At 41.0% G+C, this 26,244-nt stretch overlaps 1 protein-coding gene across 1 annotated transcript; it reads right to left on the reverse strand.

The window, feature by feature from the left end:
- Positions 1-203: 203 nt before the first annotated feature.
- ARSH (arylsulfatase family member H) lies at positions 204-26,244 on the reverse strand. The gene is made up of 9 exons (XM_032267783.1): positions 26,118-26,244; positions 22,842-22,963; positions 19,914-20,039; positions 17,428-17,851; positions 13,862-13,998; positions 9,434-9,568; positions 5,566-5,728; positions 4,812-4,933; positions 204-1,049 (listed from the first exon to the last, which is right to left on the reverse strand). Exons 1-9 carry the CDS (start codon positions 26,171-26,173, stop codon positions 682-684), a joined length of 1,653 nt encoding a protein of 550 aa, XP_032123674.1. The 5' UTR covers positions 26,174-26,244; the 3' UTR covers positions 204-681.

A 26,244-nucleotide genomic window follows, 5' to 3' on the forward strand; every position in this document is an offset into this window, starting at 1 on the left:
TCATAGCAACTCTGTGAAGTAGTCATTGGTTTTCCTCATTTTACACATGAAGAAACCAAATCACAGAGACAGCTCCACAATGATACAGTTACCAGAAAGCAAAGTCAGGAACTTCAGCCCAGCATTTTTTCTCAGAACCAGATGTGTGTTGGACAGGAAAAGAAAAGAAGAAAAAAGAGAAAATCAAGAAGTCAAACTGACTATAATAGTACTACCTCAAGTTTTATGTGACCCTCGGCTTCACGATAAAATTAAGTACTTATAATGATTTATTACAAAGCTTGCATCTCTGGGTCTAGGATCTGCAAGCAGAAGCTTCTAACTTAGGACATTGGACCTGATGCTTCCGTGAATTCTAGGAACAAAAGCTCTACAAGAATCTGCTGAAGTCACCTTGATCTGCTCTTTTCCTTGGGCAATGGCACAATTATATACTAGAAAAAAATTATACAACAAATGCTCCCTTCCAGGTTCACTGTTATATGGATCCACTTTCATTTCACTGAGCTCTTGAAGAAAGAACTGAAGTCTGAGGATAAAACAATGGGTGAGGCCATCAGTTTTTATCCCAAGCGGATAAAAACTCCCAGTCACCTGACTGGGGTTATAGTCAGCTGAGCACTGCTCCTATGACCATTGTAACAGTAAGTTTGTGGTGGGTAACAAATGGTCCCCATGGTCTCAGGGAGCTGTGGGAAGGATGTCATCTTCCTTGTCACACCCACAGAAGGGGAAGGTCCCACAGCATGGCTGCAGCCATGGTTTCCAAATCGTGTTGAACACAGAGAACTGCTGTGGGGCTGGTGTTAGTGTCCCACGATGCTCTTTTATGGCCGCCTCCATCTTCTTGATCACGGAGTCAAATAATGGCTCGTTGTCAGGGTTCAGTGGAATGGCTTCCGAAGGGTCTCTTGAGATGTCAAAGAGGAGTGGTGGGTCATGGTAGGTTACATCCCCCGAACATGAGCATATTCCACTCCCATAGCAGGCACCAGTTCCTTCAGGGTAGAATTTAGGAGTCACATAATGAACTTTCCACACAGTTGCACCTAAAAAAAAAAAAAAAAAAAAAAAAAGTTGCATTGTGATGCCATCTTTGTGGTGATTTTAGGACTCTTTTCATTAAAAATGTTTTTTCTCAAATGCTTTTTCTAGTGATTGATAACACTATTCTGCCCAAAAGTACACAGCAACAGTAGCACTTCTTCAACTCTAAGAACAATGTACAATTTTACTGCAAACTTGAAGACGTTTTTAGAAATCTTGTCATGAGGACATTTGGAGATAACAGTGATGATCCAGGTGGGAATATGGTAATTCTGGGAATTCCAAATTAAAAATTCTACCTCAATCACATCACAAGTGATTGATCCCATCAGAGAAAATTCCTCCTGCAAAGAAAGTCAAATTCAACCAAGTAAGAATTCTGGAATTTCATGCAATGACTCCAAAAGACCTTTCTTTACAGGTGTAAGGCAATTAATATTATTTTTTAATTTATATTGTTTGCATGACTCCCATAGCATGAATGTGGGACAGAAACAAGCACTAGCATATTAGGAAGAAAGTGGAGAGGAGCAACTGCCATGCAGGTCACACGGAAGAATTTACTCCTTGTTGCTAGAATAATTACTTCAGTCATCCCTAAGTTCATATTCTCTTTTTCTCTCTCTCATGTATACATTCACACAAGCTAATGCACACATACACACCCACATTCATCATGTTTTCTCAATTTTCTGCATCCTATAATGTTTTGACTTTTTTTTTTGAGACAGGGTCTCACTGAAGAATTTACTCCTTGTTGCACCTTTACAGCCAGCTGAGTTTTGTATTTTTTAGTAGAGACAGGGTTTCTCCATGTTGGCCAGGCTGGTCTCGAACTCCTGACCTCAAGTGATCCAACCACCTCAGCCTCCCAAAGTCCTGGGATTATAGGAGCGAGCCACCATGCCTGGCCCGCAGTAGGATTTTAGAGAGATGTGTGTGTGAGAGAGAGATTTGTGCCCAAAGGGTTTTATTTTAAATTTTTTAAAGTTTTAAAAGATAAAGATCTTACTATGTGGCCCAGGCTGATCTCGAACTCCCAATCTCAGGCGATCCTCTCTCCTTGGCCTCCCATATGTGTGACCCACCAGTGGAAAGGGTGCAGTGAGTCACACCTTGGGAGGTAAATAAGTGTTGACACAGACAGGTCAATGCCATTGCAATATTTTCATGACTTAGATTTCCCAAGAGAAGGGGATAATACCTCACCACACGGGTTCACCATGGGAAGCACCAGGGCTTGGCCAGGAAGCAGACGCAGGAAGGAATGAAGAGCCCAGGCCACAGCCATTACTGTTAGAGTTTCCAAGGGAAAGGTCAGGCAGGACAATGTGAACAGCTTCATACTGGCTAGTTTGAGTAATCACAGTAAGTTTTGGGGCAACAGGGGCTGTCCCTAGCTGCCAGGCATCTGGTGCTTGGTTGATTTAGGGCAGAGGAAATATCAGCTTACTGCGTGAAAGTTAGATAAAGTAGGTGGTCGCTTGCTTAGGAAGGATGTGTTCCTAAGTGACTTGTGTCTCTTTGTAGTAGTCCATTCTCATGCTGCTGATAAAGACATACTCAAGACTGGGTAATTTATAAAGGAAAAAGAGGTTTAATGGACTCACAGTTCCACATGGCTAGGGAGGCCTTGCTATCATGGCAGAAGGCAAAAGACACATCTTACTTGGCAGAAGGCAAGAAAGGATGAGATCCAAGCAAAAAGGGAAATGCCCTATAAAACCATCAGATCTTGTGAGACCTATTCATTACCATGGGAACAGTATGGCAGAAACCTCTCCCATGATTCAATTATCTCCACCTGGCTCTCCCCTTTACATGTGGGGATTATTACAATTCAAGGTGAGATTAGGGTGGGGACAGAGCCAAACCATATCACTATTTTTAGTAATTAACTAGCCCTGGGAGGAGCAGTCTTTACCCAAGTCGATAAGGCCCCTCAAGCTGTCAAAGTACTAATCTGGTACAGCGGCTTACAGGTGCCATCTCAGCGCTTTAGGAAGCCAAGGTAGGAGGATTATTTAAGACCAGGAGTTTGATGTCAGCCTGGGAAACATAGCAAGACCCTGTCTCTAAAAAAGAAAAAAAATTAGTCAGGTATGATGGCACACAGCTGTAGTCCAGCTGCTCTGCAAGCTGAGTGGTAAGTTTGAGGCTGCAGTTGGCAATGATTGTGCCACTGCACTCCAGCCTGGGCAACAGAGTGAGACCCTGTCTCAAAAAATTAGTCAAAACATTATAGGATACAGAAAATTAAGAAAACATGATTTTTTTTAATTGCATTTTAGGTGTTGGGTACATGTGAAGAACATGCAAGACTGTTGCATAGGTACACATGTGGCAGTGTGATTTGCTGCCTTCCTCCCCTTCACCTATATCTGGCATTTCTCCCCATGCTATCTCTCCCCACCTCCCCACCCCCATGTCCCTCCCCCATTTCCCTCCAACAGACCCCAGTGTGTAGTGCTCCCCTCCCTGTGTCCATGTGTTCTCATTGTTCAACACCTGCCTATGAGTGAGAACATGCTGTGTTTGATTTTCTGCTCTTGTGTCAGTTTGCTGAGAATGATGGTTTCCAGGTTCATCCATGTCCCTACAAAGGACACAAACTCATTGTTTTTGATGGCTGCATAATATTCCATGGTGTCTATGTGCCACATTTTCCCTGTCCAGTCTATCGTCGATGGGCATTTGGGTTGGTTCCAGGTCTTTGCTATTGTAAACAGTGCTGCAATGAACATTCGTGTGCATGTGTCCTTATAGTAGAATGATTTATAATCCTTTGGATATATACCCAGTAACGGGATTGCTGGGTCAAATGGAATTTCTATTTCTATGTCCTTGAGGAATCGCCACACTGTCTTCCACAATGGTTGAACTAATTTACACTCCCACCAACAGTGTAAAAGTGTTCCTATTTCTCCACATCCTCTCCAGCATCTGTTGTCTCCAGATTTTTCAATGATCGCCATTCTAACTGGTGTGAGACGGTATCTCAATGTAGTTTTGATTTGCATTTCTCTAATGACCAGTGATGATGAGCATTTGAGAAAACATGATGAATGTGGGTGTGTATGTGTGCATTAGCTTGTGTGAATGTATACATGAGAGAGAGAGAAAAAAAGAGAATATGAACTTAGGGATGACTGAAGTAATTATTCTAGCAACAAGGAGTAAATTCTTCCGTGTGACCTGCATGGCAGTTACTCCTCTCCACTTTCTTCCTAACATGCTAGTGCTTGTTTCTGTCCCACAGTCATGCTATGGGAGTCATGCAAACCATACAAATTAACAAATAGTATTGACTGCCTTATGCCTGTAATCACAGCACTTTGGGAAGCCAAGGTGGGTAGATCACCTGAGGTCAGGAGTTCGAGACTAGTCTGGCCAACTTGGTGAAATCCCGTCTCTACTAAAAATATGAAAATTAGCTGGTCACGGTTGTAAGTATCTGTAGTCCCAGTGACTCAGGAGGTCGAGGCAGGACAATCACCAGAACCTGGTAGGCAGACGTTGGACATAAGCCGAGATTGCACCATTGCACTCCAGCCTGGATGACAGAGTGAGATCCTGTCTCAGAAAACTAAAAAATAAAATAAAATCCTACTGCAGTACACTATCTGTTTATGTGGCTTTCCCAGCAGAAAAGAGCCACCACGGCTGGGCAATATCTGCATGTGACGCAGTTTCCCCCAGGAGATGAAGGAGACAGGAACAGGGCCCTTATCATCTTCCCACGTGTCCACGGTCTTCATACTTACAGTCCTTCTGATGCCACCTGACCGTGTGCAAATAGACCCCGCAGTAGTGGAAGAGGAACTCGTGGTGGGAATGAGACGCCCTTCCTTCCAGCAGGGGCATTAGGTTCTGGCCGTCAATCACTCTTGGGAGAGATGGGGGTGTGCAGAAGGTGATGAGAGAGGCATGGTTCAGTCAAGCATTTTTTTTTTTTTGAGACGGGGTCTCACTCTGTTGCTCAGGCTGGAGTGCAAAGGCGAGACCTGGGCTCACTGCAATCTCCACCTCCCAGGTTCAAGCTATCCTCCCACCTCAGCCTCCCAAGTAGCCAGGATTACAGGTGCATGCCATCATGCCAGACTAATTTTTGTATTTTTAGTAGAGATGGGGGTTTCACCATGTTGACCAGGCTGGTCTTGAACTCCTGACCTCAAGTGATATGCCCACCTCGACCTCCCAAAACTGCTTTATACATGTGTTTTTATTCAGTAATCATTTAACACTTAATTGCTTAATGGTCTAGAAGCTGTTAGGGATGTGAGGATAATCAGATCCCACCCATGAGAACGGTCAAACACATGCATGCACAAGTGTCATATGACAAAGGATATTAAGGTCCAGCATGCATCAAGGGGAGAAAGACATCTGGCCCTATGGGCAGAATATTGATAATGAAGTAATATACTATGTACATACACACACACATAGAATTATCAAGTATGTCCACATGTGTCCAAATATATCTCCCTAGGTTAGGAGCAACTGTTGTTTCCATACCTGTCCTGGGGCAAGATCCCTCCACCTATATAAGACAGCGTCGGGTAGATGTCCATTAGGCTGGTGGGCTCACTGATCACTCTCCCAGCCTCCAAGACCGTCGGCCACCGGAATATCCCCGGCACACGAATACCTCCTTCCCATCCTCCCATTCCTTTGCCACCTAAAACCAAAGATTACAACACAACCAAGGATGAGTTAAAACCTAACCATATCAGCTGAATGCAGTGGCTCATGCCTATAATCTCAGCACTTTGGGAGGCTGAGGAGGGCAGATCACTTGAGGTCAGGAGTTCAAGACCAGCCTGGCCAACATGGTGAAACCTGTCTCTACTAAAAATACAAAAAAAATAGCCAGGCGTGGTGGCAAGCACCTGTAATCAAAGCTACTTAGGAGGCTGAGGCAGGAGAATAATTTAAAGTCAGGAGGCAGAGGTTGCAGTGAGCTGGGATGGTGCCACTGCACTCCAGTCTGGGCAACAGAGTGGAACTCTGTCTCAAACAAACAAACCCAATCATGTTATTCTCTACTGAATAGAAAATTGAATCTATATGTAACTTTTTGGAGGTCTTACTCTATTCTGTGTGCTGTGTTCACAGAGAGATACAAAATAACCATGAGATAGCATTCTTGCCTTCCAATAGTTAAAACATTAGTTGTCAACTTTTAGCATACAGGTGATATGTTCAATAACAATAAATGAAAATAAGCGCCGTCTTAAGATAGCACACTATATGTGGCAATTAATGAGATGAACTTTCAATATTATAAGACGGGAAAGGAGGACATTTGATAAACTGGTAAGTTCGTAGTCCTTATTGGAATTAGAATGGGCTTGAAAGATAGAAAAGGTCAACTCTGTGTTTGGCATGCAAAGGCAAACTAGGACACATTTTGCCAGGCGTCTTGACACACGCTTGTAATCCCAGCATTTTGGGAAGCCGAGGTGGGAGAATTGCTTGAGCTCAGGAGTTTGAGACCAGCATGGGCAAGATAGCGAGCCCTCATCTCTACAAAAAAGTTTTTAAATCAGCCGGGCATACTGGGAGGCTGAAGTGGAGGTATCACTCGAGAAGAGGAAGTGGAGTTTGCAGTGAGCTGAGACTGTGGCGCTGTACTCCAGCCAGGGCAAGGGGTGAGACTCTGTCTCCAAAAAATAAAAAACTAAAAGAAAAGAAAAGAAAATGACAGGTTTTATCCATGTTATAATGGTCCTTGAGGAACACGCTAAAAAAATTTGACTTTACCCCGTGATATCCCATATAGAGGAAGCAAGAGAGGAGTGTGAGTAGAAAAATGGTCAGAGGCAGAAAACATGTTGAGAATCACTTGTTAGACAAAAGGCCCCTTGGACATTTCTCAGCACCAAGCAAATAATGAAGCCCTTGCTGTAAGATCAATCGTGAGACTGACGCATCTGTTACAGAATAGAAAAATGGCCCTATGCCAAATGCCGTTGCCAAGACCATATGTCTAGACTCTTTAAGAAAAAATAGGAGCCTCTCTGGGGGAAAAGATCTCTTCCTATGTGAAATGTTCATTGAACGCCTTCTGTGTGTGGACCTGTCTGACAGGCAGCATTACAGAGAAAACACAAAACCAGAGCCTCTAGCAGAAAATGAGGTAAAAGTCACTGCAGACACGTTCACTGATCTAACCACTGTTGAAAGGCATCTCAGCTTCTTGGCACCATCTTTTTTTTTTTTAGACACTGTCTCGTCCTGTCGCGCAGGCTGGAGTGCAGTGGCATGATCACAGCTCACTGGAGTCTCCAACTCCTGGGCTCAAGCGATCCTCCCCTCCTCAGCCTCCCGAGTAGCACCATTCTAAAGAAGAAAACTTGATAAAAAGAAAAACTTGACAAGCTCCCTGAACCAAATCTATGTGTTTTTAACACACAATCATAAAGCCATCCTGATGTTTTCTTCATCTTGTTTAATAACCTGTATCTTTGTGGGGCAGAGCTGCGGGATGTAACTAGACTAGAACAAAACCCAGCGTCTACCCAGGAGATTGAAATCTCTCTATCCAGTGAATTCGTTGCTTCACAGGAAGCACCTGAGAAACAGGTAACCTGTCCCAAAACGTGAGAAATGCTCGCAAGAATTTTGCCAGGCCTATTCCAGGGTTATGTGTGCTTTCTAAAGACAGGGCTTTACACTCACACATCCTCATGCAATCAGAATCATTATTATAATATATAATATATAATATGTACCGTTATTACAATCATCATGATTCGTCATGATTGTAATAATCACGTTTCATTAGAGGGCATAGAAATGGTCATCCAAATCTGTTCCTCACTTTTTCTACTAGGCTTAGTAGCAATTAATCTTTGCTAATTACAGTTATGACTACAGCAAGTTCGCATGACAAGCCAGAGGATGTGAATGCTTTCAGAGGCTCACTTCTAATAATTTACAATGTATGATCTAGTACATACAACCCTATATGTCATCCTATCTGTGTGTGCATATACATAGGATTTTCTATTGTAAATATATCATGAATATATATTGAATTATATATATTATACATAACGGATATAGTGACTGTATACACATAGTAAATACATATAGGATTATGTATATTATATTGAATACAGTGAATAGATAAATTATAGTATACACAATGAATATAGTGCATATATATGATTATGTGTAATATGTAATGAATATAGTGACTATATACAGTGAATATATAGAATTATATATACTATATATAATAAATATACTATGTAAATAGTAAATATACGTAGAATTATATATATTATATATAATGAATATATTAAAAAATAATGGTCTATACAATAAATATAGTAAATCTATAGAGAATTATGTGTGTTATATATAATGAATATAATGACTGTATATACATAGTGAATATGCACAGGATTATGTCTATTATATATAGTAAATGTGTAGAATTACATGCATTATATATAATATAGTGAATATATATAGGATTATATGTGTTATATGTAATGAATATAGTAACTACATAAAAATAGTGAATATATATAGGATTATATGTATCACATATGACATATATATGATATGTTTTATTATGTATAATTAATATGGTGAAAATAGACACAGTGAATATATATAGGAAAATACATATATCACACACACACACACACACACACACACACAAACACAAACTTTTTAATAAAATACAAGGAAGTCCAGACATTCTGATTTTATAATGATGACAATTTTGATACCCTGTTAGTTTTTTTGTTTTACGTAGAAGGTTAGAGGGTAGGGGGAAAATAGCAAATACCAAATTCTTTTTTAAATGATTCTTTCTGTTGGCATGGCTTTGTTTGCTGATGTCTAAGAGTGGGTGCCACGGAGTTCTTGAACAACACAACGTGAAGTCTATCAAAGTGAGCTGGAGGTAGGCACCCCAGTCAAATGAATAACTCTTTTTTTCTGATCCACATCACACTCACTAAAGCATAATGAATAGCATCATCGATGTTACTGAATTAAAAATGTGCATCTGGGTATCCAAGTGAGGATTAATCCAAAGGAGCACTTCTCACCCAGAGCCCAGGGATGCTGTTCAACCCCTACAATGCACAGGATGCCCCCAGCCAGTGAATCCTCCAGCCTCAAATGTCAATCGTGCAGAGGCTGGGAGAGCTGCCACAGATGATCACTGAGACCCTACGCTCCCTCTCATGGGGTTGGCATTGCCTCACACATTTTCATTTGAAGCTCTTGGAAACTGCCCCAAAATTTGCAGCTTTTTCCCCCCCTTTGTCTAGCATAGTAAGAGTCTAACTCACATAAAAATATCTGAACAGCGTGGCAAATGAATTAAAGCAGATACAAAGCCAATAGAGACTACAATCACCTTTGTAGATCCCGTTCCAGCCACCCAGCTGGGTATCCCCGTCCAGGGACTCCAGGTGGCCTCCGTTGTCAGAGGTGAAGTACACCAATGTGTGGTTGGCCAGGCGCTCCCGGTCCAGGGCATCCAGGATTTTACCTGGTGAGGGTCAGAGACACAAAAAAGTTGACCTCTCAATGAAGATCACCACTGCTTTATTACATGTCTGTTACTATGCACTTATTACTCACAGCGTTGAAAGCTTATTCTGCATTACACAATATTGTATAATTAATAACTATTATATAATACTGTAATCTAGACTATTTTAAACTGTATGTAATATAGTGTATATAATACACATATCCAGCAGTTAAAATGTTTAATATATAATGTAATGCAATCTGTATATGTAATGTAATAATGTACAATTTTATTCATTTTAAATTACTAATTATATATTTATTATATATTATAGGATGCATGGTACATATTTCTTCCAAGTACATGTTAATATATAACATGATATTTTAGTAATGCATAAAGAATTGTTATATATTAAAATATAATCAACTATGGAATAGAACAAAATATATTGTAGTATGTATAATCAATACATATTATGTATTATTATACCATATGATTTTATGATACTAGAAATGTATCATTATGTAATAGTTTGTAATGATTATTAATAATACCCTATATCATTGTGTAAAAATTGTTATATAATTATATAACGTATTATTTTATAATATAGTATTTTGTGTATCAGTGTAACACGTAAAATTATATGTTTATACAAAATATAAGAAAATATATTACGTATAAGATAAAATATGAATATATGTAATAAATATATACTATATAATAAATATATTAAATTTTATAACATATCTAATATATAAAATTTTATCATAAATTTATCATTTATAGAAATATGCACTGTGTTATTTTAGATAATTGTATATGTGTCACATATTATTATATTAATTAATCTTATATTGATGTAATTATAAATATATTATAAATATTAAATATATTAAATACACTATATTAATTTAAAATCTAGAATAGTTTATATATAATATACAAAGTATTGGTTTATTATATAATTAAATTGTATAATATGTTCATTATTTTATTACTTAATATATAATCAAGTATATTTTATTATACAAATCATGTAATAATGTGTAATGTCATCATTGCTTCAAACAATTCAAACAGTGCCAATTAGGCCCAGCAGTTAAATAAACTGATGAACGTTAATTTAAAAAAATACAGTTTGCAAAATGACATCTCCAGGAACACATCAGCAAAGCCATTCCCGTACTCCAGGGCACAGTGTCTCCTCTCTCAGACACTCTGCTGTCCTGGCTGCTACCTGAAGTCTACATGGAAATCACAGGTTACCCTTGCTGTTCAGGTTACGGTGAAGATCTAATGACAATCCTGCACTAGGCTTAGCAGACACTGTCTGTGATGTGTTGACAATCCCTCAGGAGGACAGTTTTTAAGAATAATAAGTAGAAAGCTGATCTAGCAAAATTCCAAACAACATTGATTTAGTTTCCGCTGTTGAGCATTTGCGAATCAACAGATAACATCACCCTGGGCCAGATGCACGCTGCATTTCTAATTTACACCAGGTCATTCTGTGCTATGATCTTGTCCCATTCAAAGATGAAAGAAAATGCTGTACGGAGAACTGTTTCTATGTAAACTCATTCATCTTCATTATCTATTGCTCAAAAGTCATTTGTTTTAGAAGTGACGTATACTATTTTTTAGAAATGTTATCATTAGAGATTAAGATTTTTTTCAGCCCAGAGTTTGTAAGATGAAAGATTATAAAGGCTTTCTGGGAGGAGAATAATTAGATGTAAATTGTTAATTCACATTAGATCTGGCTATAGTATAAAAAAATCATAAAAGTGATTTGTAATTTGTACTGCACAAATATAGCTGCAAATTATTTTTCTGTTTCAAAACAAATATATATGTAAATAATTGTCCATATAGTGTCTAAAGTGTATCTAGACAGATACATATGAATATATAAATACTAATGGTAATAGGTCACTTACAAGACCTCCTACCAAAGGCACCTGAAAAGAAACCAGTAATGGAAAGTGATCAGGGCTAGGCGCGGTGGCTCACACAGGTAATCCCAGCGCTTTGGAAGGCCGAGGTGGGATGTTTCCTTGAGCCCAAGAGTTCAAGACCAGCCTGGGCAAGATGGCAAAACTCCTTCTTTACAAAACACACACACACACACACACACACACACACACACACAAACACACACTAGCCAGACATGGTGGCCCACACCTGTAGTCCCAGCTGTTCGGGAGGCTGAGGTGGGAGGGTCACCTGAGCCCAGGAGGTCAAGGCTGCAGTGAGTTGTGATTGCACCACTGCACTCCAGCCAACCTGGGCAAAAGAGTGAGACCCTGTCTCTTAAAAAGAAAAACTGATTAATAGGCACAAGTTTCTTTGATCGGAAAGTTTAAAATGTTACTGAATTCTTCAAGATTCCTTAAGTTCATTTTGCTCGCTGTATTTGCATTTGCACGAGCATAGTATTGTTATGACTTACTTTTGAGTAAAGTTAATAACTTACTAAACCTTTGAGTTTTATGCTCATGTTGTTAAATAGGAAAATAATACCCACAGAGATATCTGTCTGACTTTCCATATGTCTTTATTTCGGTAGAAATTTTATAAGAAATGATGCAGAAAAGTCAGAATATTTGGGAGATGTTATGCAGAAAAATAGCTGCTCATCATTTCTCCAGCGTAAAGTAATACTCGCCATTTACTGATGCAATCGCTAGCTTTTGTAACACGTCTTCATCATGTATTTACATGTATTATAAAACAAACATAATTATTTCTTAGTGATAAGTACTCAGATATAGACTTTAACAGAAATTCCCTTTGCAGGACACTGTCCTTTGGCTAAAAGTACAACTACAGTAAGCAATTTCAAAAGAAGCAAAGAAAAAAATTCCCATTATCTAATTACATTAAGGCTACAATGTTATAGCTGTTTTTATTTTTTATTTATTTATTTATTTTTTGAGACAGAGTTTCACTCATGTTACCCAGGCTGGAGTGCAATGGCGCGATCTCGGCTCACCACAACCTCCGCCTCCAGGGTTCAGGCAATTCTCCTGCCTCAGCCTCCTAAGTAGCTGGGATTACAGGCACGCACCACCACGCCCAGCTAATTTTTTGTATTTTTAGTAGAGACAGGGTTTCACCATGTTGACCAGGATGGTCTCGATCTCTTGACCTCGTGATCCACCCGCCTCGGCCTCCCAAGTTATAGCTGTTTTTAACTGTAACACATTTCAGTGTTTGTATTTCATTACCGAGGAATTACACTGTATATATTATATGTGTATATATGCAACGTACAGTACTATGTGTATATATATAAAACATAACGTGTATATACATATAAACCATGTGGCGTGTGCGTGTATATATATATGTGTGTGTATAACATATGGTACGTGTGTATAGTTTAACTCATACTAAACCTGGCTGTAGTATTATGCATGAAAGTGATTTGTGATTTATACCATGCAAATAAAATAACTGTAACTGGGTGAGTATATGTATACACCGACATACACACATCCCACAGCAAAGATTAGATTAATAAATACAGAGCTTTGCTTTAGCTCAACAAGCTTAGAAGAGGTTTGATGTCAGGGATTAGCTCCCTTTAAGCCTTAAGTTTTTCCTGTTAATACATTCCCTCTTTTGCCCCCATTTCTGCTTAAATGCCTGCCTGGTAGCACTGACTTTCCTTTATTCTTTTTTTTTTTTTTTTTTTTTTTTTTTTTTTTTGAGGCAGGCTCTCACTCTGTTGCTCAGGCTGGAGTGCAATGGTCCGTTCTCGGCTCACTGCAACCTCTGCCTCCTGGATCCAAGCGATTCTCCTGCCTCAGCCTCCCGAGTAGCTGGGACTACAGGCCCACGTAATCACGCCTGGCTAATTTTTGTATTTTTAGTAGAGATGGGGTTTCACCATGTTGGCCAGATTGGTCTAGAACTCCTGACCTCAAGTGATCTGCTCGCCAAGGCCTCTCAAAATGCTGGGATTACAGGTGTGAGCCACTGGGTGCCTGGCCAGGAATTACGATATTCTTTACAGTGCAACTTTATTTATCTTGCCAATGAGTTTTTTCTGAAAAGTGGCTGTCTTTATCTTAAAGATGGGAAAACCTGTATTTACAAACTGTGACACTTATCTTGGGGAATATATTTTACTGGCATCGATGAACAACTAAAAGCCAGCTTTTAATTCAATTCAGGGATGAAACAAATACTTGTCAGGTATCTGTGCTACGCGAGGGCCTGGACATTGTTTGAGACTAGGTTTGTTTCCTGTAGCCTACACTTGAGATATTTACAGTTGCATCACGGAATACTTACCCACCATCCAATCCATTTCTTCCACATTATCCCCGTACCTGCCGTATTTACTGTGCCCAACAAACTTCTCTTTGGAGATGAGTGGAGTATGTACATGCAGGAAGGAAAAAAAGAGGAGAAAAGGCTCCCGTTTGTACCTGAGGGATAGAAAGTTAGCAAAATTACCTTCACAGCTAAAGTCATTTCCGCCCTTTAAATGTGATTCTGCATTGATGAAAAGATCTGATAGTAGATGTACTTTAGATGACAATACCACTCCTGTAAGTTGACAATGCCACAAGATTTCTGTTGAAAGGATATGAGGAGGAGTGATGGATAACAGAACATTTGTGTTCCCAGGAAAATGTTTAATGTAGCCAGGCACGATGGCTCATGCCTATATTCTTAGCACTTTGGGAGGCTGAGGCAGGAGGATTGCATGAGCCCAGGAGTTCAGGACCAGACTGGGCAACATGGCAAGACCCCGTCTCTACAAAAAATACAAAAATACAGCTGCATGTAATGGCACACCTGTGATCCCAGCTACTCAGGAGGCTGAGGCAAGGGAGTCACTTTAGCCTGGGAGGTGGGGGCTGCAGTAAGCTATTAACACGTCACTGCATTCTAGCCTGGGCAACACAGTGAGACTCTGTCTTAACAAAAAAAAAATGTTTAATGCAGTTCATTTTATACTCTCTTGGGTCCAGTTTAGCTTCTGACATAAAGTAGCAGCTTAATAAATCTTTTAATCTTTGTTGAATGGATTAAAAAATATGAATTCTCCTCATCTATTATCTCAAAGTGTTTTTTAGGTATGAGTTTAGAAGAATCATATCTTAAGGACACACCCAGATGTGCCTCAGTAAGGATTTGATGCTCCTTACTCTCCATTTTCCCTTCTTTCTTTCTTCCACCTCCTTCATGGTTCCTGGAACATAAGTCTGATGGCTGGAGCCTTGGCATTCACTTTGGGCCATGAAGCTGCTCACACAGGATGGCAGAGAACAAGATAAAAGCTAAGGTGTGAATAACCTCACTGTATCTATAGCCTGCCTACCACAAGAGAGAAATCAATTCCCCTCATTTACATCTTGCTTTTTGTGTTCTGCATTTTATGTATTTATTTATTTTGAGACAAAGTCTCACTCTGTTGCCCAGGTTGGAGTACAGTGGTGCAATCACAGCTCACTGAAGCCTCGACCTCCTAGGCTCTAGTGATCCTCCCACCTCATCCTCCCCAGGAGCTGAGACAACAGGTACACACCACCAAGCTTGCATAATTTTTGAAATTTTGTGTAGACATGGGAGCTCACTATATTGCCCAGGCTGGTCTCAAACTCCTGGGCTCAAGCAATCCTCCTGCCTCAGCCTCCCAAAGTGCGGGGATTACAGGCATGAGCCACCATGCCTGACCTTGTGTTCTGCTTTTTAATGTCACATGCAGTCATTCTAAAGCTACTGCTTTACACATTTTTACAACCAGCATAGAAAGAAGGGAGGGAGATGGAGATTGAATAAATTCACACAAAGCTAGCCCAAGCAAACGCGTTGGGACGGGAGGGGCAGGTAAGGTGAACGGAGAGCTGGCTGGGTGGCCACATCACCGTTCTTGTGGTTGTGTTGGCATAAATAACCCGGTGTGCACAGGGGCATATGAGTGAAGGATATTCCCCTGCGTGCCCTTCAGCCTGGTAGAGTAACAGTATGTCCTCCCCTCTCCCCTCCCTGTCAGCCCCACTAAGGAAGGTGACAAACAGTAGAGTTTCATTACTCTACACCAACAATTTGAATGTGCCTCTAATTTATAATCTAGGCTGGCACAGTGGCTCACGCCTGTAATCCCAGTATTTTGGGTGGTGGAGGCAGGAGGATTGCTTGAACTCAGAAGTTTGAGACCAGCCTGAGCAACATAGCAAGACCCTGTCTCTACGAAAAAATAATTTTATAAAATTAACTGGGTGTGGTCATGTGTGCCTGTGGTCCCAGCTACTCAGGAGGCTGAGGTGAGAGGATCACTGGAGCCCAGGAGTTTGAGGCTACAGTGAACTATGATTGCACCACTGCACTCCAGCCTGAGTGACAGAGTGAGACCCTGTCTCCAAATAATATTAATAATAATTTGTAATGTAGAAGTGAACTGGTATGGGGTGATGAGCGCTCATTACAGTCATGCCTGCATAGCTTGTATTGAACATAGAAAAGTTAAAACCAGGTTTCTATAAATACAGAGCCACTTCCCAAAAGTTCATGGACAGAGAGCTCTTCCAGCTGTGTCTGAGACAGAGAAAAAAATATTTACCCTCCAAGTTTAATCAATTTAGATAACAATCCACACTGAAGCAATGTAGACTAAAATATGTAACTCCAGGTTTTTTTGTTGTTGTTGTTTTGGGTTTTGTTTTGTTTTGTTTTGTTTCTTAGACGGAGTCTCACTCTAGCCCAGGCTGGAGTGCAGTGGCGTGACCTCAGCTCACTGCAACCTCCGCCTCCTGGGTCCTGGTTCAAGCGATTCTTCTGCCTCAGCGTCTGGAGTAGCTGGGATTATAGGCACGAGCCATCACGCCCAGCTTATTTTTGTATTTTTAATAGAGATGGGGTTTCACCATGTTGGCCAGGCTGGTCTTGAACTCCTGACCTTGTGATCTGCCTGCCTCGGCCTCCCAAAGTGCTGGGATTACAGGTGTGAGCCACTGCACCTGGCCTAGTTTTTTGTTTTTTAAAAAGGGGTAAGTGGCCAGACACAGTGTAATCCCAGCGCTTTGGAAAGCTGAGGTGGGCAGATCACTTGAGCCCAGGAGTTTGAGACCAGCATGGGCAACATGACAAAATTGTTTCTACAAAAGAAAACAAAAATCAGCCAGGCATAGTGTGTGTGCCTGTAGTCCCAGCTACTCCGGAGGCTGAGGTGGGAGGATCACTTGAGCCAAGGAGGTGGAGGCTGCTGTGAGCCATGTTCACACCACTGCACTTTAGCCTGGGTGGCAGAGGGAGATCCTGTCCCAAAAAGTAAAAATATTAAAACGTTAAATATGGGCAAGTGAGCAAAAAAATATGGCTTTTTTTTTTTTTTGCCTTTTGAGCACTCAAAATTTGCAGGAAATTTAACTATTTTATTCAACCTAAGAGGAGATTCAAGTCTACCATAAATGTCACCTAAAACGTTTTTTCCTCAGCTTTTATTTTAGATATAGGAGGTGCATGTGCAGGTCTGTTACATGGGTATACTGTGCTCAGACAGTGAGCATAGCACCCAGTAGGTAGTCTCCAACACATGTCTACCTGTCTTCCTCTCTCCTCTAGAAGTTTCCATGTTTACATCGATGGAGGCTGAATGTTTAGCTCCCATTGTATCCCATGAAATACTACACAGCCATGAAAAAGAATGAGAGCATGTCCTTTGCAGCAACATGGATGTAGCTGGTGGCCATTATTCTAAGCAAATGAATGCAGGAACAGAAAACCAAATACCGAACATTCTGTCCAAAAGATTTTTAAAGGCCTGTATTATCAAGGTGTGATGTGATGACCTGCTATGAAATAAACATAAAATTTCCATGCAGGAAATCAGGCAAGAAATGACTAAATACCTTTCAATGAAAGCAAGCGCTTCCTTCAGCAGGAGGGAAGCTACTTTCTCCTCTTTCATCGGCTGCTGGATAATTTCATGGTTCCGCATAAGGATGCAATTCCAACGCCGAATAAATCCATAACTGGAATACCAGGAAGTGAAAAACAGAAAGGCAAGGAGAGCGAAGAAAAAGATGACCTTCCACGGCACCGAGAACCAGCGGGCAAACTTGGGAATGAGAAGCAGAAAAGGAACGAGGCCAACGAGTGCCGTGGAGACCCACAGTCTGATCCTGAGCCAGCGGTGCAGTTCTGGCTTCCTGGACGCCTGGCAGTCACTTAAAAGTCCGAAAGGCATCCCATAAAAGTAGTGAAAACCATGGTTGAGCGGGTGGTAGCAGTGATCATTCCGAGAGGCGCAGCTCAAGCCCAGGTGCCATTTGCCTAAAAGTAAAATAAAATAGTAGCATGGCAGTGTGGCAGTACTCAGGCTGATCGGTCTCTGGAATGTGGGCTTCCCTTTGAAAAAGTCGAACATAACTCTCAGTCTGTTGTCATCATGGTTTTTTCTTGGTATTCCCAAATACTTCGCTGGTGTAGACATGCCGCCAACAGGCTTCTCCCTAACATATGCCTCTTTCAGACAAAACCAGGCAGCACGAACCTCTTTGCTTGCTACAAGGAGAGGAGCCTAGTGTTGGATTCAGAAGAAACCTTTTGCTTGATACCAAACAACCTCATGAGCAATTAGAAACTCCCCAGGTATCTGGAGCTTGCTAGGAAGCCAGAATCGATGTCTTGGTTGTTTGGTGGGGACAATAGCAAGGATTTCCAGGGCACCTTACACATTCATGCTTTTATCTAGCAGTGCCTTCCGACCCTCTCATTCCATCTCACTGAAATGTAATAGAGATTTTCTAGATGGAACACCTCTTCTAGGTCCCCAAGCTAGGGATGACAAACTAGCCAAAGAATTTCATCAAGAGCCAAATGATTCTGATGATGCAAGTAATTCCTTTGATCAAGCACATATGTGAGGGGGCCAGGTCATGCTCTGATTTGTCTGCACACATTATTGTGTTCAACATTCCCAGACCCTTTATTATGAATAGAAAACACATTATCTAGATTTTTTTTTAAGAGACAGGGTCTTGCTCTGTTGCCCGGGCTGGAGTGCAGTGGCATGATTTTAGCTCACTGCAGACTCGAACTCCTGGGCTCAAGCGATCCTCCCACCTCAGCCTCCTGAGTAGCTGGGACTATAGATGTGTGCTACCACACCCAGCTAATTTTAAAATGTTATTTTTGTAGACCCAGGGTCTTGCTATGGTGGCCCAGGCTGGTCTTGAACTCCTGGCCTCAAGCAATTCTGTCTCAGTCTCCCAAAGTGCTGGGATTACAGATCTGAGCCTGAGTCACATTTAGAAGCCTGAGTCACATTAATTAATAGTGGTAGAGTCAGATCTGAATCCCATGCTCTGACAATGTGAACACTGCAAAGCTGATCTAGAGAATTATTCACAGGATTCTGCTGGGGGTTGCATGGGAATACATGCCCTATTGATGGAAACATTTTTTTAGCTGAGGATATCTCAGAGCTGTGGCTTATAATTCACATTAAAAATCCTCAAAAACAGGGCCGGGTGTGGTGGCTCACGCCTGTAATCCCAGCACTTTGGGAGGCCAAGGTGGGCGGATCACCTGAGGTCAGAAGTTCAAGAACAGCCTGACCAACATGGAAAAACCCTGTCTCTGCTAAAAATACAAAATGAGCTGAGCATGGTGGCAAATGCCTGTAATCCCAGTTACTCGGGAGGCTGAGGCAGGAGAATTGCTTGAACCCGGGAGGCAGAGGTTGTGGTGAGCCGAGATTGTGCCATTGCACTCCAGCCTGGGCAACAAGAGTGAAACTCCATCTCAAAAAAAAAAAAGAAAAAAAAATCCTCCAAAACAGTGAACCATACAATGCTTTTGGGTAGCATTTCCCAAAAAGATTTGGTCACAAAAGTCATTCAGAGGAATATCTTCTAAGGCTGTAATTCTACAAACAAGCTTATTTTTTGGTGAAAGGCTCCCTCACAAGCTCATGTCCACCCCACTCCAAAAGGGCATAGAATATTATGTGATCTAAATCGACCAGCAATTGCCTCCATTTGACAACTCTTCATGCTTTAAGTTCTCAATTTCAACAGTACTCTACAAATTTACTAGTTTTTCTGCTGTTAATGGTATCACAAACGTCGTATCCCTCCAACACAATACTTCATTTTAGGGGCAACTTTGGGTACACTTGTTTGCTTTCTGTTCTTATTGTTTTTCCAAGATTATGCCCTTGATTCTAGACATCCTCAATCAATGTGTGATCAATTTCTTCTTCAAGTGTCTTATCTCAAAGAGAAGTCAGTGAACTGTCACACATAGAGCCAACATCCCCAGAAACACCTTAGACGCTATGACAGGGAGGCTGCAGGATCATGTTTCTATTGTCAGAGTTCCAGGGCCATACCTATGAGTCCCGTGCGGTAGCCACGGTGCTGTAGCAGCTTGGCAAAAGTCGTTTCATTGGTAGGAAGACCACTTGATCCACCGAGCCACGTGAGGGCACGATTCAGGTTGTAGGGAGACACCATCCCTAAATTCACAGACGTCAATGGGTTAGCACCATAGTCTTTGCTACTAGCAGATTCATTGCAACATGCTTAAAATTCTCTCCTCCTGCACCTCCTCAAAGCCATTCTTCCCCAAGTTTTCTGTTGCCTTTCTGGCTATATGTCCTTGACTCTCCTTTTCCCGCTTGCTAAATGCAAACATTACCTTGGAATTAGGGTTGCCAGAATAAACATGGGACACTCAGTTATATTCATATAAATTTCAGACTAACAACAAACAACTTTCATTAGCTTTTCATGTAGAGGCTGATAACCTTCAATGCTTCAATAGTATCTGAGGACACCATTGTCTTTTAGCTGGGTATAAATACTTGGATATTTAGCTGGGTATAAATACATTTTTAAATGTGTCATTGAGAATCTGAAATGAAGAAGTGTTGCAGTGACAATGTCTTTTCCATACATATATATGTGTGTGTGTGTGTGTGTGTGTGTATAGGAGATGGAGTTTCACTCTGTCACCCAGGCGGGATTGCAGTGGCACAATCTTGGCTCACTGCAAACTCTGCCTTCCAGGTTCAAGCAATTCTTGTGCCTCAGCCTCCCGAGGAGCTGGAATTACAGGTGTTTGCCACACATCCGGCTATTTTTGTTTTTTAGTAGAAACAGGGTTTCACCATGTTGGCCAGGCTGGTTGGTCTCTAACTCCTGGCCTCAAGTGATCCACCCGCCTTGGCCTCCCTAAGTGCTGGGATTACAGGTGTAAGTCATCATGCCTGGCCTCCGTATTGTCTTATGTAGATTTATACTGGTAGATGAATTTACACACCTATAGTTTAAAAGGAATTTACAAGAAAACCACAAGTGAAGATCAACAAGAAATAAATAAATGATAATTTCAGGCCAGGCTTGGTGGCTTATGCCTGTAATCCCAGAATTTTGGGAGGCAAAGGCAGACAAATCACCTGAGGTCAGGAGATCAGTCTGGCCAACATGGTGAAACCCTGTCTCTACTAAAAATACAAAAATTAACTGGGCATGGTAGTAGGTGCCTATAATCCCAGCTGCTCAGGAGACAGAGGCAGGAGAATTGATTAAACCTGGGAGGCAGAGGTCACAGTGAGCCAAGATCATGCCATTGCACTCCAGCCTGGGCAACAAGTTTGAAACTCCATCTCAAAAGAAAAAAAGTATTTCAGGGTCCTACCTTGGAAGAAGAAGAAAGTAGACTCTACATAGCGTCATCGATAGGAAAGAGAAACAGTTTCATTAAGGGAAGTATTAGACTGTTATCTTGGCGTTGAACTGTTTTGCTGAAATTTTTGATAAGTAGAATGAATTAAACTGAACAGTTTGTGTCAAATGATTAAAAATATACACATGGCAATGACCACCAATCACTTAATTTTTTTCTTAATTTTTAAAAATAAATTTTATTTCACTGTACTCAATACTTAAAATTTTCTGAAATTACACCAGGCATGGTAACTTACTCCTGTAATCCCAACAGTTTGGGTGGCCAAGGTGGTTGGATTACATGAGGCCAGGAGTTCGATACCAGCCTGGCCAACGTGGTGAAACCTCATCTCTACTAAAAATACAAAAATTAGCCAGGCGTGGTGGTGCATGCCTGTAATCCCAATGACTTGGGAATTGAGGCAGAAGAATCACTTGAACCAGGGAGGTGGAGATTGCAGTGAGCTGAGATCACACCATTGCACTCCAGCCTGGATGACAGAGCAATAGTCTATCTCAAAAAAAAATTCTGAAATTATAAGTGTGATTTTTTTGGAAACTTATACAGATTCATATCTTTATCCCTTTCCATACATGATACTGTGTTATACAGAGACTACTTACCTAGAAGCCAAACAGTTTTGAACAAAATGGAAAATCTTGAATCATGAAAGAAGGTCAATAGGCAACAAAAATAGATAATAATATAACAATATTTATGAGACAAAAACTTTCAATGTTTGCTCTTAATTTTAGTATAATTCTCATTAACCTAATTAGTTCATTCTTCAAGTGTATTGGATGAAAACCTACTACTTGGAAGAAAAGTCATACAGAAAAATTTTTCACTGAAAAATTAAGCTGTGAAGACAGGTATAGTAAAATTATGACAAACAAATACCAGAATTAAATAAAATACAGCAGTATGGGGCAATATTTCACATAGAGGCTGATAACCATGAATACTTCAGTTGTGTCTAAGGCCACCTCTGTATTTTAGCTGGATATAAAAATTGTTGTTCATAATATTGATTTTGAGTGGATGTTTGTAGGTATTGATTCTAAGCTAAGCTGCAAAGGAAAACATTTAATTGTCATTATATCAATTTAGCAAGTCTAAATCTTGAAATTACGGGGTCAAGTAACGGAATATGTAAAAGTGTCATTTTCTTTTTGTTTTCTCAGTTATACTTTTTTCCCAACTGTGTCTAGTTTTCCAATCTCATTCTCGGAGATGGATTAGATCCACTTATCTCAGAGCCACTGCACAGCCTCTGCTAGCTTAAGACATTGGAGCCTCTTGGGAAATCTCAGCACAAGTACCTGAAAATGGGAGTGTTCACCATAAGTTGGCAAATTGCCCCAAGAGGCCTAAACTCTGTCACTATATGCACAGAGATGGGCAGGTGTGGTGGTACCCAGTGAGAGGCACACCTGTTTAAGCTGTCCAAGGGATAACATCCCCCTTTGAATTTAGATTCCTAATACTCTGAGTGACCGTTTGAGAATTCTTATAAAGATTTTCAAAAACTAATCATCATAATACATTCTGGTGATACTGAAATGTTGCTGCCTCTTTATTGCCTCACCTGATCTGATGGGGTACCGGCCGGTCAGGAAGGCAGCCCGACTTGGGGTGCACATGGAAGCAGCTGCAAGATGCTGGGTGAGCATCACTCCCTCACTTGCCAGGCGGTCAACGTTAGGTGTGCTACAGACCGAAGAAGAATTCAGCAGGTGAGTTTCTGAAAATTCTCAATACAATGATTAAGGCTCAAAGCTATTCTATTTTGGGTCAAGTTGACTCTATTTCTGGTAAACCTAAAATCCATCTTTTAAAAACTTTAACCTGAGTACTTCCTTAGATTTCTGGTAAACCTAAAATCCATCTTTTTAAAACTTTAATCTGATTACCTCCTTAGATGCATTGATGGTTAGAAGCAAATGGAAATGTAAGTATAAAATATATATTCAGTCAAAACTATTACAAATGAATACAGATCACTGTGTAATACAGTTTTGTGAGTCTAAGAAAAAAATGCATTTCAATGGAAAAGTTAGCCAATTTGTTCTTATCAAGGACATAAAATTAATAGGTAATTTAGATTAAGTAAAATTTTAATGTGTTTCATATTTTTTTAAGAGACAGCCTCTTGCTCTCTTGCCCAGGGTGTAGTACAGTGGTGCAATCATAGCTCACTGCAAGCTTGAATTCCCTGGGCTCAAGTGATCCTCCCACCTCAGCCTCTCAGGTAGCTAGGTCCACAGGTGTGCACCACCATGACCTACTAATTTATTTAAATTTTTATTTTATTTTATTTTATTTTATTTAGACAGAGTCTCACTCTTTTGCCCAGGCTGGAGTGCAGTGGTGTGATCCTGGCTCACTGCAACCTCTGCCACCTGGGTTCAAGTGATCCTCCTGTCTCAGCCTCCCAAGTAGCTGGGATTACAGGTGTGAGCCACCACACCCAGCTATTTTTTGTATTTTTAGTAGAGATGAGGTGTCGCCATGTTGGCCAAGCTAGTCCCTAACTCCTGACCTCAGGTGATCCGCTCGCCCCAGGCTCCCAAAGTTCTGGGATTACAGGTGTAAGCCATCACGCCTGGCCTTAAAATTGTATGCAGAGATACAGGTCTTGCTATTTTACTCAGGCAGGTCTCAAACTCCTGGCCTCAAATGATCCTCCCACCTCAGCCTCCCATTAATGTATATCTTACAGTAAAATTGACCTATTTTATAATCAAATTGTGACATTTTGGAGTTTATTTCCATTTTGTTTGTCTAATATTTTAAGGTCTTCAAAATGTTGTAAAAATTTTGTAAAACTTATAGAATTCTACAGGTTAAAAAAAAGAAAGATGTGCCTGTTCTCCCGTAAGCTAAACCATACCCAATCTTCATCCCATGTGTATGACTTTTTTTTCCCATAATCCCACAGAAAGATGATAATAAAGGCTGGGCATGGTGGCTCATGCTTATAACCCCAGCACTTTGGGAGGCCAAGAGGGGCTAAACACTTGAGTTCAGAGGTTCAAGACCAGGGTGGGCAATATGGCAAAACCCCACCTCTACAAAAAGAAACACAAAGAAACACAAAAAATCAGGTGGGTGTGTGGGCTCATGCCTGTAATCCCAGCTATTCAGGAGGCTGAGGAGTGAGGATCACTTGAGCCTGGGAGGTCAAGGCTGCAGTGAGCCAAGATCATGCCACTGCACTCCAGTCTGCCTGACAGAGTGAGATCCTGTCTCAAAAAAAAGAAAAAGAAAGAAAGCGAGAAAGATGAAAGAAAGAGAGAGAAAGAAAGGAGAAAGAGAAAGAAAAAAGAAAGAAAGAAAGAAAGAAAGAAAGAAAGAAAACAATAAGAAGGAGACCAATGACTTTCAATCAACAAATATACTTAAAATACAGCACTAGCCTGTGATCTGCATTCCAAGAAGGAACAGTGTTATTTAAATCCATACTAAAAGATGCTATGGATTTTCACAGGAGCCAGATTGGTCTATCAATAGAGAGTAGAGAAATAAAGAGCCCTGGGTACCAGAGACTTTAGAAATAATTCAAGGAAGTTATTTTTAAAACTGTAGACTAATGTGGTATATCTATATAATGAAAAATTATTCAGCCATGGAAGGGAATGACGAACTGACACAGGCTACAATATGAATGAACCTTGAAAACATTACGCTAAGTGAAAGAAACCAGACAAAAAAGACTACATATCATATGAATTGGGCTGAATTATGTCCCTCCCAAATTCCTATGCTGAAGTCCTAACCCCCAGGACCTCAGAATGTGACTGTATTTGAAGATGGAGTCTTTGAAGAGGCGATTAAGGTAGCATGAGGTCATTAAAGTGAACCCTCATCCGATAGGACTGGTGCCCTCATAAGAAGAGGTGAGGACACAGACACACACAGAGGGACGACCCTGTGAGGACACAGGAAGAAGAGAGCACCTCCAAGCCCAGGAGCGAGGTCTCAGGAGGAGCCAGCCCCGCTCACACCTGGATCTTGAACTTCAGCCTCCAGGATTGTGAGAGAATAAGCTGACGTTAGCTAAGCCACCCAGTCTGTGGACCTTTGTCATGGCAGCCTGAGAAAATACTGTATATGATTATTTGTATATGAAATTCCAAGAAGAGACAAATCCATAGAGGCAGAGGCTCCCTTTGGGCTTAACAGGGCATGGGGATAGGATGGGAAATGGGGGTCTTCGTTGGGGGGTGGTGAAAAATTCTGCAACTACACAGAAGTGATGGCTGTCCAACACTGCGAATGTACAAAATGCCACTGAATTGTTCACTTTAAAATAGTTAAAAGGTGAATTTTTTTTTTGAAACGGTCTCCCTCTGTCACCCAGGCTGGAGTGCAGTGGTGGGATCATAGCTCACTGCAGCCTCAGTCTCCCTGGCTCAGGTGATCCTCCTGCCCTAGCTTCCTGAGTAGCTGAGACCACAGACACACACCACTACTTCCTGGTCGATTTTTAAAGCTTTCTTGTAGAAATGCGGTCTCTCTATGTTGCCCAGGCCGATCGCAAACTCGTGGGCTCAAGCAATCCTCCCACCTTGACCTTCCAAACTGCTGGGATTACAGGCTTGACCTACCATGCCTGGCCAAAAAAGGCCAACTTTTTAATGTGAATTTTGCACAACGATGAAAATACCACCACCAATGGCTAGAAACTAAGGGAACTGGGATGCTAAGCATTTTGCAATTTTCCCTGGTAACCTCAGCTTTTCCTGCTGAAAAAATCAGACAATACCTTCTCTCCAGAAACCCTTCTCTGCAATGGCAAAGACATGAGCACTGTGACCTGGGCAACTGCCACATACAGGGAGGGGTCAGAGTCCATCTGTACCTCACTGAGTTGTTACCATAGCAGCACAAATCCCCCACTCCAAGGTCATCTGCCATCAGCAGGACGATGTTGGGTCTGGAGTTTCTTGTCGTAAATGTGCCATCAACACCGCAAAACAAGCAGCACA

This window comes from Sapajus apella, unplaced genomic scaffold (assembly GCF_009761245.1).
Source record: "Sapajus apella isolate SASKATOON/1434 unplaced genomic scaffold, GSC_monkey_1.0 scaffold172, whole genome shotgun sequence".
NCBI classification, from domain to species: Eukaryota; Metazoa; Chordata; class Mammalia; order Primates; family Cebidae; genus Sapajus; species Sapajus apella.